The sequence below is a fragment of the Rissa tridactyla genome, chromosome 18 (assembly GCF_028500815.1).
Source record: "Rissa tridactyla isolate bRisTri1 chromosome 18, bRisTri1.patW.cur.20221130, whole genome shotgun sequence".
NCBI classification, from domain to species: Eukaryota; Metazoa; Chordata; class Aves; order Charadriiformes; family Laridae; genus Rissa; species Rissa tridactyla.
The window spans coordinates 1,247,704-1,267,940 of NC_071483.1; the positions used below are offsets into that span (position 1 = coordinate 1,247,704).

At 46.2% G+C, this 20,237-nt stretch overlaps 1 protein-coding gene across 1 annotated transcript in view; it reads right to left on the minus strand.

The window, feature by feature from the left end:
- The window catches only part of CSMD2 (CUB and Sushi multiple domains 2), a 293,220-nt gene that overhangs the window by 135,151 nt on the left and 137,832 nt on the right, over positions 1-20,237 (minus strand). The window contains exons 8-12 of the mRNA XM_054223614.1: positions 16,446-16,533; positions 15,139-15,263; positions 12,496-12,617; positions 6,394-6,497; positions 1,880-1,992 (exon numbers count right to left, since the gene is read on the minus strand). Of these exons, the coding sequence (XP_054079589.1) occupies positions 1,880-1,992; positions 6,394-6,497; positions 12,496-12,617; positions 15,139-15,263; positions 16,446-16,533 (552 nt within the window). The remainder of the gene's footprint in view (positions 1-1,879; positions 1,993-6,393; positions 6,498-12,495; positions 12,618-15,138; positions 15,264-16,445; positions 16,534-20,237) is intronic.

Here is a 20,237-nt window from a genome sequence, read left to right on the forward strand (position 1 = left end):
ATCCAACAGGACTCCAAAGCATGAATGATAACGGTGATCTGCAACCCACCGGGGAGGTCACGGGGAGCAAGAGCAGCTCAGCCTTCCTATAGATCAAGCTACCAATAACATCCAAGTGAGTCAGAGGAGGAAAAAGTCAAGCTCCTTATAGATCCAAAGTTCACAGAAGATGAACAACAGTGTAAGGAAGTCCCTATATCATGGGCTTTGCAGCTTTATGTGCTATGCTATAGGGTAAATGTAAGATTTATCAAGAGCCTGAAAGAATACGTCCACATTGCCCTTTGGATGAGATTACCAAACCCGACGGGCTCTCACAGCAGAGCTGGGGAGTGCTTTCGCCCACCCCTAGGGGGCAGGTAGGGCTGCAGCAGCTCTGCCAGCCTGACAAGAGTCAACCGCGGGCAAACGCGGCAGGGGATGCACATCACGACTACTGCAGAGCCAGCCTTCAGGCTGGGGCAGTCACACCAGTAAGAGTGTAACAGTACCCTTTCCTGTACCCGTACTGCATTGAGATGCTCCCTAGGCAACCAGGCTGGATTTGCCTTTTCCTTCTTTCAATTCCCTTATCTCTTATCTATGTCTCTCTATGACTCTTCTGCCGGCCAGGGCCTGCAATCCTGTAAATGCTCCATCGCCACGACCCAGTGCCCCCTTCAAGGTACCACTCAGCTGGCCTGGACATGCCGGCGTTTAGTCCAACCAGGGTTTCTGGTAGGTCAGGTCCCTTCAGCCTCCTGCCTGCTCTTACTTCAGCTTCAGCCAGCAGCACCGCCGCGGGCAGGTCCCGGCCTGAACACAATATGACACTCCCCTGAAACATGACAAGTCCCAGGGAAACGCTTTTAAAAACAAATGAACTCTAACGTGTATTTAGGGCCCTTGAAAGAAACAGATTTAAACGTTCCTGCTGATGCCAGTGGAAGCTGCTGGTACCCAAGACGTTTCAGGAGCAGCCCCCATGGCGAGGTGAAGATTTACGTGTCTGCTTTTAGACACCAGGGTCAGACGCGTAAGCCATCCCTGGTATCAGCAGGTCAGAGAGAAAACCGACAGGCATTCAACTGCCTTGAAAAGAGATTCAAGATGACGACACTCCCAAAAAGCAGCTGACATCGAAGTGGAAATGTTCCCGTGTGCCTGCGCCGGCGGCACAGGTGGAGGAACGCTCCCCCACCGCAGGCACGGGGCGGAGGAAGGAGCCCGCGTTCCTCAGAGCAGCGCTGGCAGGGGAAGGCAGGGACCCTGGGCGCTCACACCAAGCGAGGAGACATGAGATGGAGATTTCTGGAAAAATCTAAAAACAACTCAAACCAGATATCTAAGAAAAGCTTCATCTAGAATCACGAGTCACTTACATGAGTTAGAAGGAACGCTTTTCCATCACACTTACTTTAACTTTGCAAATCACCTATGACAACAGTAAACACAGAAGCTTATGGCAGAGTTCAGCAGTCACATCCTAATGCACTTCATCAGTTTCTTTTGAAAAATCCCAGCATTAGCTTTTATTTCATTTATAATACTCCAGATCAGTCGAAGTTTAAAGCAATTGATACCACTAATCTACTGGAACCACTGATTACTTGATCTCATTTTCTCCTGCAGACACAGTCTGTTGCCGTCAGCTGAAACGCACCAACCCTTTTCCAACAAAGCAGACGACCCGGCAATGAAACGCTACCCACCCAGACTGCTTTCCTGGAACAGAACCCATGAAAGCTGTTCTTACTGGAGCAAAGCTTCAGTTTTAAGAAAAATCCGCAGAGCTTCAATATATTTAGAGAAGCTTCTTTCTTTTCTCCCAAACAACCGTACCCATCTCTTCCCTCATCCTTTTAAAACAGGTAAATTCTGAGCGAGACGCCTGGATTACCTTCATACGTTGCTTTGAATCCCAGCAAGTTGCTGACACTGTCAGTCTGAAAGAGGAGCCACATCTGGTGGTGTGTGCTAACGATGAGGTCTGGGACTGTGGTGCCAGTCAAGCTGCAAGAATAAGTAAGAACAAGTAAATAGCCTGTATGTCTCCCCAAACTTATTTTCCCACCACAATGAAGGCCACATATACCTCTACAGGAGCAGAAAATAATGAGAGTGATGCCAACACAATTAAGAACAGCTCCAAAACAAAACACTCTCCAAAAGCCTGACAGATTTGCAAGACCAATGAACCTCTCAGTACGTTCCTGCATACAACCTGAACAGTCGTCTACCACAGTTGAGGGCCTGCAAGTTACCATTATCACCACTATAATAATTCTAATTCAGTACCATTATTACAATATATTATCCAGCACCAACAGTAATCATTTCCTTCCTCATTGAAGCAAAACATAAGCAAACAAACAAGATTCAGAGAACCCATACTGGTGACCGAAACCTCTTAACTGTCTTTAGAGTGATTTTCTAGAATTACAAAGATTTACTTCCAATATGTTCTCTGCTACATTTCTATCCCAACAGAGACACTTCCACAAGGATCTCAAAGCCCCTTGGAAGACAAGGCACGAGCCTCCAATCTGCCGAATGTCCTGTGAGCCCTATAAAAGCGCTCCTAACCCAGGCGGTATGGGACGATCGGGCATCGCCGACCCTTCAAGGATACTCCCAGGAGAGCTGAAGAGATTTAGAAAAACGTCACCAATATATCCGCATTAATGAGCCGTGTGCGCTCATTCAGCCTTTGGGATTAATCACCCCGTTGTGGTTTAACACAGCTTCAGAGCTTTATCCCCCGCCCACACGAGCGCCAGAGCAGCCCTTGGGCAGGCAGAGATGCCCGCTTTGAGCACGGCGCCTTCCCTTCCCTCCGCAACGCCGAGCAACAGCGCGTGGGAAGGGATCAGTACCCCAGGAGCACGAGCGTTATGTTGCCTGTCTTAGTGGCAGTGTTTAGTGTTGTTGTTATACTATTTCTGCTAAGGTATCATCTGTGATAAATTTATAAATTACCTTAAGTGCAACTACTGCAAGCAGACAGGCATTTTTGTTTTTCCTGTAGTGTTTGCTTCAATCTAAACACATCCATATGTATAGGTACGGCTTCTGCCTGGCACCGCTCTCAAGTACAGGAGCAGCACCTGAAAGACTTGGTGATACAATTGATCCCCGGGCTCTCGAGGCAGAATGACGGCAAACCGATCCTGCGAGGGAGCGAGCCCAGCAGCTGTGTGCCGACAGCATCCTGTGAATAAATGTAACTTGCAACCTCCAGGCGCAATTGTCGCAATTCCCAGTTTCCTGGGTAATCGGAGAGAGCATGGCTGATCTGCCAATTACTGTTTGCCCAGAGTGAAGCCAAATGACTGCCTGAAGGGTCATTCTACTGCCTTGACATTCTCAACACGGGCTTCCTGCCGAGTGCCAGATTGTCTCCAGCAGCCTTACGGGTATCCGACAGGAATGGGACCATCGTTGCCATACCCATCCCTGTCCTCCCCATCCCAGAGAGCTCACCGGTCCCATACGCACCAGGGGCTGCTCTAAGACCTGACACCGCTCACTGCTCAAGTGTTGGCACTGGAAGCTGAAGTGTTTTTCCCGGAAATCACATTTATGTCTCCCAAGCCCATTAAAGCTCTCCCAGTTCCGCCCTCACCTTTGCTCTGTTATTGCTTTGACCTGCATCAGAAATTTTATTGATCCCAGGGTGCTGGTAAATTAAGAAGTAATCTTGCTTTAATGACCGTTTTGTGTCCAGAGGGTTTGATGGGGAATGCAGAAGAAGTGCTACTGTTGATTCTTCTCAAGTTATTTAAGCAGCAGACAGGCAGGAACAAGGAACACACCAAGAGAAAAGTCTCCAGAACAAGGCGCTTCAAAGGTTTTTGCATGCTTTCCCACTCCACTTTAACAAGCTGAATGATTGATTTGGGTGCTTGTTACTTTAGGGAATAAAATCCTCTCTGCAAGTGAGAAAGCTCAGCCTAACAACCTGTTATGTTCTCTGAGATGCATTTTACAGGGATGAGAGTGAGACTGGAAACAAATGGTCCCCCATATCTCAGCTTGGCTGGCGTCTGCTGCTGTGCAACTCGACGCAGACGTATTTCTTGCCTTGAAAGGCTGCAGGACTGAATTCCTCTTGAATAGCCGAGAATAAATGAAGAGTGAGAAGACTGGAACTCATATGTTTGACAGGGTTGGGTTTCTGCACGTTGATCCCTCCAAAAACACTACAGCTTGTATCCAGTGGATATCCAGCCTGACTCCGGAATTCAGCTGTCGGCAGCTGTGAGGGCACCGACTGCTGAGAAAAGTTGTGCATGGACTTTCAACCACATTCATTACAAATGGAGTACTTCTGCGATCTTCACACCTCTTTCACGTTTCCTTAGTTTTCAACTTATCCTCCCTCAGATTAAAAATTAAACAAATAATTTTCCCTGTTAGGATTAGCATCAGCAATTTAATGGCAAGTTCTCCTGCCCTGGGAGAAGACGCCTTGTGCGGATGGTCTCAGAGATTCCGAATTTGCATTAGCAAGGTGTTGGGTAGCTAATACAGAGTGAGAAAATGTGGAATGATTAAAATCAAATGTAGGAAAATCTTCATGGGCTTTTGGCAAACAAAAAGGGACGGAATGAGAAATCATTTCAGCAAGTTATTACAAACTACTCCCCTGGCAGTAATTTGCACACTTTGACCAATCAGCTGTGAAACACTCTGTGACACTTTAATTACAAACACTTTTGCAATAATCAGATTTACGTTTATATACGTTGCATGTTAGAGTTTCTGACCCAAATATTACTAGTGTTCATGTTCCGAAATAAAACCTATAGTAAAATGAACCTCAGAGAAACAGACATTTCGTAAAGACAAGCAAACATTTAAGATAAGTGAAAATGGAGTGGGAGGCTGATTCATGTGGAAAAACGAGCGAAGAGGAGGAATTAAAAAACACAATACGAAATACTCTCTACCAGTTGGAAAGAGTACAACAGCTTCGCCAGAGTAGCTTTCGGAGAGGTGTTTGCTCTTACACATTTTTGACCGGGTAGAAAAGAAGGGAGTCTCTCGAGTTAAGACCCTAAAGCTGGATGCTGGTGGCCCTGGTTCCAACTGAAAGTTTGGAAGGTTTCCTTCTGAAAGTAACGGTGTTTTTTCCCTGCCCCTGCTCCAGGACCTGGCCTGGCAAGTGCCCTCAAGACATTTGAGACTTCGACAAACACCACTGCCTCACATCTTCACTCGCAAGCCTGAAGCCAGGCCATGTGCACGCGGAGTGACACCCTCCACCAAAACCCTGAGGTCCCAGCACATGCTTCCCTCGGAGCGGCCAAGAGCTCTCGCCAACCTCAAAACTAGAAAATAGCCTAGAAAATAGCAGACACAGAAATGGATGCTTAAGTGCTGTTAAACACCTGGGTCAGGGAAAACCCTTCCCTTTGATCTACTAACCCTCGTGTTCCTTTGTATCGTTCCGATCGACATGCTCCTTCCAACTGAAACCAAAACCCCCTCCAGTTATTAAGCACAGAGTAGGAGATGGCAAACACCAGTAGAGCCCCTTCCCCTTTTATTCCCTTTATTAGCTCCACTAGTACATAAAGCACTTGGTCTTCAAATCTTCTAAAAACAACAGACTGACAGCACAGCAGTTCTTTAATCTAAAACTGGCAGCATCAGAGATTTCATCTCTTCCTTCAGCATGGCTAGGCTGGCCCTGGACTGGTCTTTTCTTCATAATTAAAATGGGAAAAAACCCAAAAAACCTGCAAAACCAAAAAAATAACCCTAAACAACCAAGACCTCCCCAAAAACCATATTTAGATGGGAAACACTGATATATAGGAAGGCCTGGAAGAAAAGTAAGACTACCTACAATGTTTCCTCTACTGAAGGAACCTCTGCAGAGCATTGTATCTGCAAACTAAAGGGCATAAATTGAGGGGGACCAATCCTCCGCCTTGAAGCAGCATGTCTCATCGCCTAGACAAACGCACACAGAGGGTAAAACGCTCAGGATGTAACTCAAAGACAATGGATTTACAGCCACTTTGCACTACTAAAAATGACTGCACAAGGAGGGCAGCAGAGGAGAGAGAGTCAAACAGTTCTCAATTTCTGCCCGATTTGCATTTGCTCTTGTATCCAAACTTTAATCGTGTTCACTCCGCTCCCTGGACAGCTTCAGCCCCTAAGGGCTTCGCTTCTAAGGAGTGAAGCAAAAAAGTAAGAGCCTTTCTGTCGGCTGGAGCCTCAGCGATCGTGCTGAGGGAAGCACACACCAGGAACAGTCAGCTCCACCAGAAAAGCCCAGCAGCACGGAGACCCCCCAGCGAGGCGCAGCAACCAGCCTGGGACTCCGGACACATCACCTACGTCTCGTCAGGCAAAACTTAGGTGCGGATTTCTCGCGGGGACAAAGGACATGCTACTTACACGTAAAGCACAGTTTTCTGGTCTCCGACTTGTCCTCCATCACCCACTGTCAGAGTGTCATATCCTCTTTCTAGTTCAAATTCTTCAAAGGTGAGTTTGATAACCTGGCAAAGATACTGCACGTTAATATGAATCCACTGCCAAGGCAGCCAGCAGATCCCCTTGTCTTGTTTATTTATCTGTTTGTCTATCAAGGAGCAATTTATAAGAGCATTAATATCTTCGGGACATCACCAAAGGTGACCGTCCTCGCTTTTTATAGCACTGTAGCACTTCTTTCCAGACAGATTGAGCTCTTACTGAAATTACCTCTCAGATTTTTCTGCTTTATCTATTGATTTCCTAGATGACTTTATTGATAAAGATATGCGCGTTGAGATTTCAGCGTGCTTTTTTTCACCAGGTACTGCTACTATTTCTTTCATAAACCTGAGAATACGGTGACGGATGTGAACGTGCACACAAGCAGCGTGTTCGTGACGCACGGTGCAAGCGGAGAGTCTTTCTTTTGCTCTGTGTTGCTCAAAGTTCCCCCGCTTCTCCAAAGCTTCTGTCAGACCAAGACTTGGTCTTTACAACTGACGTGAATTACCGCTGGGGCAGCTCAAGGAAATTGTCTCAAGACGTCTGCAAACACAATCACCAGAATATCTGTCCACTACTGTGTGTTTCCTGCGTTTTCTCTCCTGCTCTACCCTAACCCCCCACCCCCACTGGATTTACGGAGCCTCTGCCTATCCTTTAGGAGCAGAGGTCCCACAAAGTCAAGGGGTTTGTGTTCAAAGGCTCTTGGCTGCTCCTGAAATCTATTACTCTCAAATAGTTGAAAATTACAATGCGATTCAGGGGACAAAGGTCTTAATCCAGCCTGAGAGAGCGCAAACAAACAGAAAAGGAAGAGCGCTTAATTTACAGAAGGGCTTTACATCCGCAACACCAGAAGAAATCAATGGGAATTGGGCTTCTTGGAGCTTTTTAACTGACTGGATTCGGGGAAGCACGTAAACGCTCGAATGCATCCAGACCTTTGTACATGTGCCTGTAAATATATTAAGTTTCCTAACTTTTAACAGACTAAATTACTAAATTTAGTTTCACGCTACTTTTTGCTGTCTCACACCACACAGAAGTTATCAAAAGCAATTAACGAGAAGGACCTACGTGTGTGCCAAGGACCAGCCACGTGATGCCACCCTGCGCCTCTGGGCTTGGGCCAAGGGAGCAAGGCGCAGGAAAACCAAAATCTTTGTCTCGGAATTCCTCGCCTGTTAGAGAAGCAGCCTCTCCTGCAAACACCTGAGCACGCGTGCAATCGCAGGGGGGCCAAAGTCCCAAACCTAAAACCAGAGGCAATAATGAACTGCGTTACGTTAAACGCGAGCGCGGCTCTACGGTCTCCTCAAGGCTTGCACACACCCTCTAGGAAGCTCACAACATCCTTCTGTCAAAAGCCACTCAACTTCAACCTTTTATGAAAACATTGTTTAGACGTTGAACGGCTTGGGTCTTCTTTAAAAAATAAGGGGTATATCAACTGAACTGTCATGTGCTACCATCTTCTGCATATAAATGCAATTAATACTTTTCAAATGCATAGAAAAGCAAATTAGATATGTTAGCCGTGACATTCCAAAAATGGGGCATTACCCAAAACCCCCAGGATCGTCAAGCAGGAGCCTGTGTGATACTTCATAGAAGTTTGGAACCATTAATTTTAGTAGTAGTACCAAAATATTAACCTGTGCAGATTATTATTAAACCATGTAATGATGGAATAATGTAATTAATACAAAGAACACAGTGCTGTAAAACGGCACACATCATTAGTTAAATCAGTCATTCAAGTAAACTGCATTCTAAGGAGTCTTACCCTAATTAAATAACTAATTACATTCTAGTATACTGAAGACTGTAACCTTGTGGCACAGGAACGGGCTGCTGAATACAATATTTATTTATCCATTTTCCTATTTTCTTTTTGGTCTGAAAGCTGAAAATTATTTAGTGATTCATTAAATAACAAGAGACCTACCAGCGCACACAAATACACGGATGACATAAAACCTCAACTTGAAGCTACCGAAGTGACAGGAAGCAATTAGCAAAGTCAAGAAAATAGGCTGGGATATGACACCCGACTCTAATGCTTCCTTCTGCGAAGTGATCTGAAGTGCAGTCACGTTCACAGGACAAACCCACAGTCATTCTCTCCATGGAGAGCGGCACCTCTTGCAGTTATATTCAAATGCTTTACACGCACATATTACTCATTTCCCCCCGCTTCTCCCAAGCTCCAGCATCTATCTTCATTTAGGATGAATCATCCCCTGGAGGGGGCCATCTCTCTCCACCGGTGACACAAGAAGCTTGGACAGAGCTTTATTTGGCTACTAGGCTCCAGGTGAGGATAACCCCGGGGGAAATATCAACCAGAAACATCCATTATGTCATGAAGGTTCAGAAATAGTTTTGATGCAAATTCACCAATTATCATATGCATTTCTCAGTCCCCAAGTGATTTATTTTTCCACTGTGGTTGAAATTAATTCCCACCGCACTGGGGACCAGCAAAAAACCTCGATACCCTGAATATCCCCCATATAGGTTTGACATCGCCCTCTGTATAGGAAATAATTCCAAGTTGTCAACTGCACAGCGCTTTGTCCTTAATACTGTTTATGTAGGTTTCTGAGCAAACTTCGAGGGGATTATGGAGCTCAGTGAATCTGGCTCACAGTTCTTCTCCAAATATAGAACAGATGACTTGCAAATGAGTTCTAAATTCAGCTCGGTGGTTTTCCCATCGCTCATATTAAAAGCTTCATATAACAGAACCTGATCCAAAGACCACTCAAGTCAATAAAAAGATTACCACTGACTTCAGCAGGCTTCGGCTCAGGCCCATAATGCTTTTTATCTTCGAAGTATTTTAATTAATTCATCTTCAATCCTTGCCTCAGCCATGCTGCGGAACGTGCAGAGACGGGATCATCCCCTCCCCACACGGAGCCACCAAGTCAGGGAGGGGAATTCGCCAGTTTGGCAACCTGGTTCTATCCTGGGCCCTGCTTTAAGTAAGGGAAGGTTTCATGGGTATTCTTCAGAGGCAGCGCTTTGAGACTTGTTAGGTAGGAACACCAGTGACCGAACTGGCGTTAAAACTCGTGCACCAGCAGCTCCCAGTGCCGTACTGGTCTGTGCATGGTGTGCGGCTGCATCAGCCTGGGCAGCCGCCCCGGCAGCTGTTTGCTGGGCAACAGAAACCGCCCGTCCCAGTGAATCCACTTGCCTTTTTGTATTTTCAGCCATCAGATATGGTCCTGAGTGCACAGCTTTAGTTTCCAGAGCCTTAATGAATTCTTTAAACAGCAGAAAACAGTAAGGGCAATCGATTTGTTTCCATTGTTTCCATCATCCCGAGGAGTGCTGGAAGGAAGCCCACACCTGGCCTGGGCCCTGGGACCACGGAGATGAACACGAGCAGGAGAAGGCTCGGGGCGAGGGACCCGCAGGAGAAGCCGCAGCTTTCCCAAAACAATTAATGCATTCCTCAACCCTCCCTGCTTCAAAGAGATGAAGAGGTTTTCCCTACCTGTAAATTATGCTTCCAGGATGAAACATCCAAAACGCAGAACCCCTTTATAAACTGCTATTACTAATTAACTATTTATCACTTCAAAGAAAAAGAGAATGGCAGTCTCTTTACACAGCTAATACAAGCTGCTGATTTGGCCAATCTATCCTTATTTCAGTTACGCTGTGCCTCTTCGCAGTGTGCGATGTTGCAGCCCATGGAGCACGAACTACAGTTTCTTGTGCTATTGAATCTTGGCTCCAAGATGGTAAGTGTTGAAATTAATGTATTTTACCAATTTCAATCCCCTTTATGATTTATGAAAGGTGAAGATCAGGACTTGCATATTCTGTTTTCTAACCAACAGTTTATTATTACACAGGTTTAAAAGCTGAGGAAGAAAGTAACCGGGGGAAGAGGAGAAACTTTCCGTAAGTAGAAATTCCCAAAGACCGTAGGTTTTTGAAAAATGAGACAGTCCGCCCAGGAAGCTTACAAAAGGAGAAGCTCGTCCTATCCCACTGCTGAGGGAAAAGCAGAAGTCGTCTGTGCACGAGGCTGGGAGAAGAGCAAATGGGCAGAGCTGAAGATTAGACTCAATATTCAACAGGAAAGTGACGTCACAAAGGGTCAACAGAAGAGTGGGCAGGGCCCATTCACATCTCTTGACAACTGATTGCCATCTCCTCCTTCGTAATTTGTACCGGAAAACCCAAGTGGAAGTGTTTTGCCTATATAACACCCAGGGCACGTCTATGTCTAGCTCACTACAACTTCTTTCCAAAGACAGAGGACTATTTTATACACACAAAACCTGGATTTTGCGGATCTTTGAAAGACAAAGATGCACAAAAATAAAGCTATGTATAATACACATACCACAGCCTGAGATGCTGATGTATTCAATAACCCGCCCACGCACAGGCAATGTATACCCAAGGGGCTGTGGGCCACAGGCTGAAGAACACAGCTGACACTCGAGCAGTAATAGCTGCTGTTACATGTGGCCTGTTCTCCACTTGCACATTATCCTGATGAAGGAGAACCTCCTGGGTCTGATTAACCAGTAAATCGCTCCTAATAAGTCAGCACTGAAAAATATCCTGATTCCACACTCCAGTTTCCCAGAATTTGTGTCATTACTACGCTCCTCTGCAGCCAAACCAAGACATCCGCTGGATGAAATGACCAGCTAATGACAGCCCTTTAAATACAAACTCATTCTGAAATCGGAACATAGGAATACTGCTCGTTAAAATCATAATCTACTAGTGATCTGCACTTATTAAAGGCTTGAAGTGAGGTCAGTGGGGGGAGAGAAGCAGAACCCAGGGGGCTCTTCAGCCAGCCCCAGCTCCCGCTGCCCAGGCTCCAGAGGGAGGAGAAGGGCTGGAGGTGCGAGCACAAGATGCCATCCCATCGGCGAGCAGGCTACACCTGCCGACGGCTGCCAGCGTTTCTACAGACCGCAACAATTTCTAGCAAAAGATGAGATCCTGGGATGCTCACACGTTTGTGAAACGCCTGCCTTGGACCAGCGGCAGAAGGCAGAGTGCCAAACGCAGGACTGTCTGGAGGCAAGGACCAAGGCACAATAAACAGAATAAGCATATGAGCTCAGCGGCTTGGCACGCGAGATTTGCTCATGAGCTAATAGGAAGGACTTTAGTAGGAACCCAGATACTAAGAAGTTGTCTTCTGAGAGCAGAAGATGGTGAATAACAGCTCAGAAAGTGTATTTTGAGCTACACAGTGAAGTAATTTTTGTTCTTATGTTCCCATACAGATCTGGAGAAGAGTTTGCAGGGCTGGAAAAAGCTGTGAGGCACTGAACGTTGCCCTCCCTGTGCCAGTGGAAAATGGAAAGGACTTGATCTTACAAAGGCCAAGGCGGCAGAGCCTTGTTTTCTACATGATCAGCGACAACAGACTTCAATCACACGTGCAGACCAACGGGGACAGAAAATCCCCACCAACCTCCTCTCTTCCAAACCTCAGCGAGCACAGAAAGGACCTGTTTATAGATTTACAGTACTGCATAAATAGCAGCAGATAGAACCGTACCTCTGTCCTCACTTGCCCTCTGCCCTTCGGGGGCTGAAATCCCCGTTGGTTAGGGGCCAGCCACCAGCCAAAAGAAGGGAAAAATCAGCATTCCTGGCACAGCCTTCCTGCCCCAGCTGAGAGCTGGCTTAATGAGATGCTTTGCTAAGCTGTTTGGCGTTTCACCACCATTCACGCCAAGGTATCAGAGAGGTTTCGATTAAAAATAATTACATTCACTTTTAATTACAACCTTTAACAAAATGAATTTTCAGCGAGAGAGGGAATGTGATGTGTTGCGGTCTTTAAAGACAGTTGAGAAACATGTGGAAAGAAAGTCTGTAGGAAGAAAGGATGGTTCGACATCACAAACAGACACCTGAATGGCAAAATACGAGAGCTGTCGTAACTGAAGAAGCACAGCTATACAACATCTCAACTAAGGCACTGAAGTAAGGACATGGAGACGCATCTCCGAGACCTACCTTGGCCGGATTGAGCGCAGTGATGACCCACACGCAGTAGGCATTGTTATCGTATTGGACAGGGTAGTTGGGAGAAGTTATCACACCACTGGGACCACGGAGGTACATGTCACACATCCTAGCTGTGAGGAGGAAAACAAGACAGACGGGGGAGTGAGGTCTCGTGGCTTTGGGATGTGCTCGGTGTTCTTTGCTTAGGGAGCAGAGAGAAGGAGGGATACATACAGTATGGACGTGGGGGAGAATGAAAAATTGCTGCTCTGTGTTGTTTTCATTAGCCAAAAGATTCATTTTTTCCCATGTAAACATCAGAGATGAAGGACTTATCTGTGATGAATAGATGAGTGGGGTGTTTCCAGGGGCTACCAAACAGATGGGCCACCAGACCAACCACCAAGGACCCATCCTCCAGCACTCAGACTGATTTTATTTACTATATTAAAGCCCTCACATAACATACTTTCATATCCAGGACAATGAAAGCACCTACATGGAAGATGCCAGGTTAAGACGCAGCTCCTTTTTACTGTCCCCAGAAAGTCTTATTTCCTTTCTTTTTTGCAGGACAAAAAAAAATACTGCACAGCAAGTATTTATTAGGTGAAGGCTGACTTCATTCTGGTCTGACTGCGGACTCAGAACCAAGATGGGAACTCAACTTCGAATCTTAAAAACATCTTAGGGAAAGTAGAAGCTGAGAAGTGCTCAGGCAGGGACAATTTTCCCTGTGGTATTCCTTTGATGTAATATTTAACCAGAAAATGTGAAGAACAGCATCCTGGTTTTGTAACAGCCTTTGCTCTTGTGTAACGGAGCCTCAAAATTAATCTCTCTGCAATCTCAAAGGAGCCATATTTGCACATGTGGCATCTACATGGCGTTTTTGCCCCCCAAACAGCAGTAAAGCACAGAAAATGATCTCCTGGCCAAACTGTTTGACTACAGGGGAAGACGAGGAACGCCAAGGAGCAGCTCAGGAAGGAGCTGGGGGCATCTGTCCGTGATGCTTAAACCACGTTCCTCCTGCCCCCTCCTATTTGTCCCCATCCTGGAGTCCGTTACACGTCCCATCCTACCTCACACAAAAAAAAAAAAAAAAGATAAATCACGTTATTCTCATTTTAAAAGCCGGCAACAGGAGCACAAAGGGATTAAGTGGGTCTCCCCAGGACCCAGAGGGAATTGGCTGTAGATGGGGAAGCTGAAGAACAGTCTCCCAACAGCAGCAGGAGGTTGGATCACTGGCTATTAGAAACCGGCAGAGTCCAGGGCGTTAAAAGCTGGCTCACGGGCACCCCGATTTCTGCAGTTTGAGAGAAACTCAATAGCCAATAACAAAACGGAACAAATAGGAAAAAAAAGTGGTAGAAAGCTGAAATAAAAGCAAATGGAAAACTTTTTTAAAAATAAAAAAACTCCCAGAAGTTAGCAGTTAAAAAAAATTAAGTTGATTCATAGAATCATAATAATGCAGGCAAATCCTTTCTTATCTCTTGCAAGAGGACACCATAAATTTCCTTTATAGTGTCACATATTTATGCCAAATATCCTCTTACACTGATTCAATTTATTCTAGGCTTGTTTCAAGAATTAGATGGGATTCCAAAGCCTTGAAAAAATCTGCAGATGAAATTAAAGAAAAAAGAACTGAAAAAATACCAATTTATGACTTTAAGAGCTTTAGAGGGATTTAATTAAAAATATTACAAGTTGTTCATTATTAGCATTACAAATATCACAATTATGCACGCCACTTTTTAGAGACAGAGCGGGAATGAAAACAAAATGGCCAAGGGCAAAATGGGCATTCGGTTGAAAGAAAACTCCATTTGCTGATGGCTCACGGCTGGGCCACAGGATAATCAGGATCATGCTAGTTTGGAGCCACCGTCCAAGCAATCCCACATCGCTGCCTACTAGCAGCAAGTTCCATTTAACTGATTCTCCCTCCACCCCAGCTTTCCCAGATTTTGTTTCAGGCTTTCATCTTCTCTCCCCTCTCCTCCTTATCCCATAGAAAGAGCTGCCTGGAACAGAGAGGACGGAAGGGGAGAGAACGCACTGTGTGCACAGGTATGAAGGACACAAACATAATCCATACGGTGCAGAGCTAATAACTTATGAAGCTCCACAGTTAATGGAAATAGCTTTATTAGTTCAGGAGGTGCAACAGGAACAGGCGTTTTTCTTAAAATCTGAATTTCCGGAGTAAAGAATGAGAATCAAGCAAAGGTTTCTTTCTCAGGCCTGTGGTGAAAAGAATCTGAACCCATATTACTCACTCAGCCAAGAAAACAACAATCCCCATTAGAAAAGAATAAAGATCCTGTTGACTTCTGACCATGAAGCTGATGAGACCAAGCTCCCATCTCCAAGAGCACAAACGCAGGGGCAGCACTGAACACGGAGAGGTCGAGCTGAATCTCCCCAAGGGGTTGTGAGCACGGAGGGGCTCCCCTTGCTGTGCCTGAGGCAGGGATTTGGGAACAGGTCTGTGCCCTGGGCCACACGGCAGGCTGAGCTTCAGAACCCACTGAGGGATCCCAACCAGGTGATGACAAACTTGAGGACAGAATGGGTGACGCATGAAGGAGACGGGTTGTCTCATTGGTCCTAATAACTCTGTAAAATTCGTCGTCTCACCTCTGCACACCGGCCTGTGGTCGCTCCATGCAACAATTATGTCGCTCACTCTCTTACAGGTGATGCTTTTGGACCCTTGTAGATCATAGCCCTCGTTACAGGTGAACTGGATGCTGGAGCCTAACCTAGCAGACAGAACAAAGGGTGACGTTAGCAACCCAGACGCTTCTGCAGCAACAGGTTTGTCACTTGCTTTTTACCACCCCGGTGACTCTCCAAATTGCGAGCAGAGAGCGCTCGCTGGCCCTGCAGGCAACAGCAGGGACGAAGGAGGGGAAGCTGCTGCCTCGCGCCGTGGCTTGTGCCGGGCGCCGTTTGCCCGAGGTGGTGACAGTCCAAGAACAGATTTGAGTCTTTCAATGCAACTTCAGTGGGAATTTTACGCAGTGCGGGAGCACAGACTCAGCCCCGAGAGATGACATGCTCAGCATTCTTATAAAGAAAAAAAAAATTATCTTGATCTACTACTGAAAGATTTGCTCTTTATTCTATCACTTTGGATTCAGATCCTTTGCTGGTTTAACCAATGCTGCCTTCCCCACTGAAGCGACACACCACCGGTTTACAGCAGCTGAGAATTTATCCTATGGCATTTAGGGACTATTGGGAATTCCCTTTCCTCCACCCTCACCCCTCTGATCCATTTTCTGGATTTCAGGAGAATTTGATAGACTCAGGTTAAATGGAAAGACACTTTTAGTGAGCAAAACAGCCATCGACAGCAAAATAAGATTAAATATTGATTCACCATTGCTAACAGCAGGGTGATTCATTCCTGCACACTTGAAATGAACGCTACCAACTACAAGGGAATAACAGCATTGTTTTAAACTTTATAAGAAAACAATTATCTAGCACCGCTACACGTATTGACAGAGAATTGTACCAGCACTTTGGGAAGTCACCTCAAATTCACTAGGGGCAGGGCCACGCTGTGACTTGAGGCAATTTGAAAAGTCATTTTTTTGCTGTTTAAGACAGTTCTTTCTGCACTTAACCGGAGGGGGGAACGACAACACACACGGATTACACAGGCCTGGCTAAACGCCCGCATTGTGAAGAGAGAGAAATGTTCTGAGAGATCGTTCCAGATCCTCATCTGGGACACGGTCTCCCAAACACACACGTGCACATTTATACACATTGTTCTTCTGCATCACTCGCCTCAGCCAGCTTTTCAGACATAATGCGTTTGGAGGTGTGCAGATGGTCTCTAAGAACAGACTAGGTAATGCCAAGGAGCGGACACAATGGTTACAGACAGAAGCTTTGCGGCATGCGTAGACACACACGTAAAAGGTTCTTACCTAAAGTCGTTGCCTATTCTTTTGCCTCTCTCTGGAATCCCAGGGTCTGGACACATATTATGTCCCTGGGACACACCAACCTGAGTTACTACAAAGCAAAAACAGCACATACAGAGACAGAATAGCAAAAGAAACATTCTTTCATCAACTGTCTTGGTGGATGTGGAGAGAAAAATGGCAACTGGTAGCTTGAAAACCTGAACGTGTTCCATTTTGTTTAGAGAAAAACAGCTTTGGAAACAAATGTGACTGGAATCGTTTCAGCTCAGTTTATACACCAAAGTGTTTTCTAGGAAATGCCAGCTAGGGACGCAGTTTTCCCTCTGTTCCACTACTGAAGTACCTCTGAAAAGAGTTTTTTTTTCATTCTGCAAAATTACACCAATTAAACAGCCCATTTCCGACGCCTGTGATTAAAATGGCCACCTGTGACACACCAAGGTGACGTCCTGCCGCCCCTCCAAACCCATCCGAGTGGTGCCAGGGAGAGAAAACAACTCGATGAAAAGGTGTATGATACCGGGGGAAAACCGAGCACAGAACGAAAGGGAGAAAGGAGAGGGAGATGCAAGTCTAGCATTTTAAAGCAAGTAATTTAGTTTGAATATGAAAAATTTTATGGAGCAACCTTAATGTAGCTACCAACAAACGTGCAATCTATGAAGTGGTGATCAGCACTGAATAAACACCTTCACGCTTCATCCTCCATCCCCCCGTTTCCCCCTTCCCCCTCCAGCCTGTCAAATGGTGCAAACGAGCATTCGAGCATTGACCTGGGGCGGGCAGAACCCGGGTGGCTCCTGACAGGGGTGGGATGAGAGCTGGCAACGTACCGGTTTCAACTCCGAATTCCAGCAACTACCAAACCGTGCGATAATATGGGACAAAGGGGTGATTTTGTCACAGAGCTGTAGAAGTTTATGTGACTCAGTTTTCTTGTCTTACTAAGGGAAGGACACAAAGAAAATGCAACACTTCTTGGCAATGACGCTGAAGCAACAAAGCATGAGTCTTAAGCAAGCATGGTTCCATTCTATGGCTAGATTAAAGGGAAAAAATCACAATCACACTTCAGAAGATACTGTGTTAGCACAGTGCCCCGAAGACCACTGCCGAATGGATGACAGTGCGGCGGTAGAGCATGTTTCTCACATCAGACATGTTGGCTCAGCAATTTGAGATCTGCATGGCACCAAACACGGTGAAAGATATGGAGGTGCAGGCACGTAAATATTGCCATGGGAAGATGAGCACGTGGAGCGTCTACACAAACACAGACTGCACAGCATCAACGCACAAAACGGCAAGAACATCAAACACAGTAATTATTCATTGGGCAATCGCACCTTGCGTGGTCAGGCACTACACCTGGAAGATGTAAAACTTCCTAAACGACAGAAGGATCACTCTGCTCCCGCTGGTACGGGGCCTTCATCCCAGCATCTACACCTAACTGTGGCTACCTACACTGAAAACATCACCGCTTCCAACCTCCTCCTCAGCTCTAGGCACCAACAGCTCATCCCATTCCCTTGAGTTTGCAAGGGCCTTTGTCTCCACTGGCTTCCCCTTCCACCCCACCCTGGGGGCCACCCCCACACCGTGCCACCGCACCCCGAGGGACGGGGCAGGGGCTGGCCCTGCCGTCCTCCTCTGGCACAGCTGCCGCACAGGGCTCAGCGTTTGGGCACAACGCCTCAGTGCTCCACAGTCTCCTCATGTGTTTGAGGGCAAAAGAGGAAGCTAGACACAGCTCTATAGGGAACCAGACTCCCGAGAGATTGCTTTCCCTCTTTTGCATGCTCATAACCTCGCGTTAAGCTCCGGCACGTGGACAAGCAGAGACACCAGCGAGAGACAGAAGCATGAAAGCAGCACACGGTCTCTTTTGATGGCAGCGTTTTGTAGATACAAAGCTTTGCTCCCACCTTTAACAGATTCTGATCGTACGCCACAGTGGGAAGGGAGGGAGCCCCTGCCCCGAGCAGGGATTCATCTCTGGTATTTTCAGCAACTGGGCCCTGATAACGGGAGCAGCCATGGCAACCCCCGCTCCAGGAGTGGGTATCGCCAGCAGGTCTGGGATGCGAGATAATTTGGTGATTCTTCTGCAAATGAAGTCACCTGCTTCCAAGAGCCCTTCTGCCGGTGCTTGAAATGCCACGCTGCTGCTGAGACGTAAAGGGTCGGTTGCGCAAAGTACACCGTGACTCCGTCTTCCTTAGGGTTTCTTAAACCCCTGCCTACCTCCGCCAACACGCTGACTGCGCACACAGGTATCTCCAAACAAAGTAAAATTAACGCGTCGGATAGAGTGTACAAACTAGGGTTGTATGTCACAAGTCCATGCGGTATTTAAGGAAAAGCGCTAAAATTTCTCATCTTACTTCTATACCTTCTCCCAAGTAAACCCACGCTAAACGAGATGTGCCTATAGAGTACAGACGCGCAAACACAGCTTCTACAGATACGTCTGCAGTCAAACACCTCAATGCTCTGCCTCGCGGAGCAGATTCCCAGACTGCCTTTGCACATCAAAGCCTTTCTCCCATGGCCGAAAGACTACCCAGACCGCATCTTTACGCCCATGTTAGCTCCTCTGCGCTGGTATCGCATCCATTTATCACGTCCCATATCAGATGGCAGCGAACCTCAAAGCCTCCAATTCAAAGCTTCGGGAGGAAGCAGGGCTACAGATGACCAGCAAAACCCACAGGCACCGGCGGGCAGCTTGGCAGTTATCCATCACACTTCCGAAGACTAAACCAGTTCTTCTCTTGTTAACTAGCATTTTATTAACATCTATATAACACATGTAGATAAACCAGAGAACAGGTAAGATAAAAGAGAGCAAGGGGGAAAGGAAAGACACCTCCATATCATAATAGTTGGGACATTTTACTTGTAAAGGAGAGCAAAAGAAAAGGAGAGGATGGATTAGATGACCGCTTACAGAAACTTCTGTTCTTCTATCTTTTGTTTTAAACACGCACACGAACATAACTAAACCAAAGGTTATAAACCATATTTGTTATGCTGAGAACTCGCTGTCAGTACTGTGTTCATCTTCCTGGAGGTTTGACTGATCTATGCCTGGGCTGTAGCACTCCAAAATGATTTTTTCAAGGTTACTAAGAAAACAATAGCTCTTAAAAACTGTGATGAACTGTTCCATTTCTACATTAGAGGCTGAAGGATTCTCTCCCCCAAACCACGGAACTAGTTTTCCACCCCTTCATTCCCCTCCTGATTTTTTCAATACTTCCTTCTCGTTGAGTTCCATAACAGCCCCTTGTGATTGCTTTACTTGCCACAGTAATTTACTCCATCTGTTAAAAGAACCGAGAACCTTCTTTAATTCTCTGTATCTCCCCATGTTAATAACGTAAGTTCACTGATAGATTCCCAAGGGACAATTTTTTATTGAATTTAGGAACGTAAAATATGAACTACAAAATAAAGCAGCATCTAAAAAAGGTTTTACAAAGACTCAACATTTCTCAGCATGAGAAATACAGCGCAAGTGAGCTCTTCTACTGCCACGGGGGGCGAGGGGGAAGGACCGTAGCAGAAATTAGTTGTTTTAAAAAGGTTGATCTTTACGATCACGCTAAGGCTTGCTGTTACTCTCCATGCGACCATCTGCTCAAGTTAACGGGTTACAAAATTCAGTCCCAAAAGCAGGAGCGCTGACCTATGGATGGCGTGCTCACCCCGCTGACGCGTTCGGCGCCCAGCAACCAAACGTTAAACATTTCCAGAACCCCAGTGACGGTGATGCAGAGGTTGAAC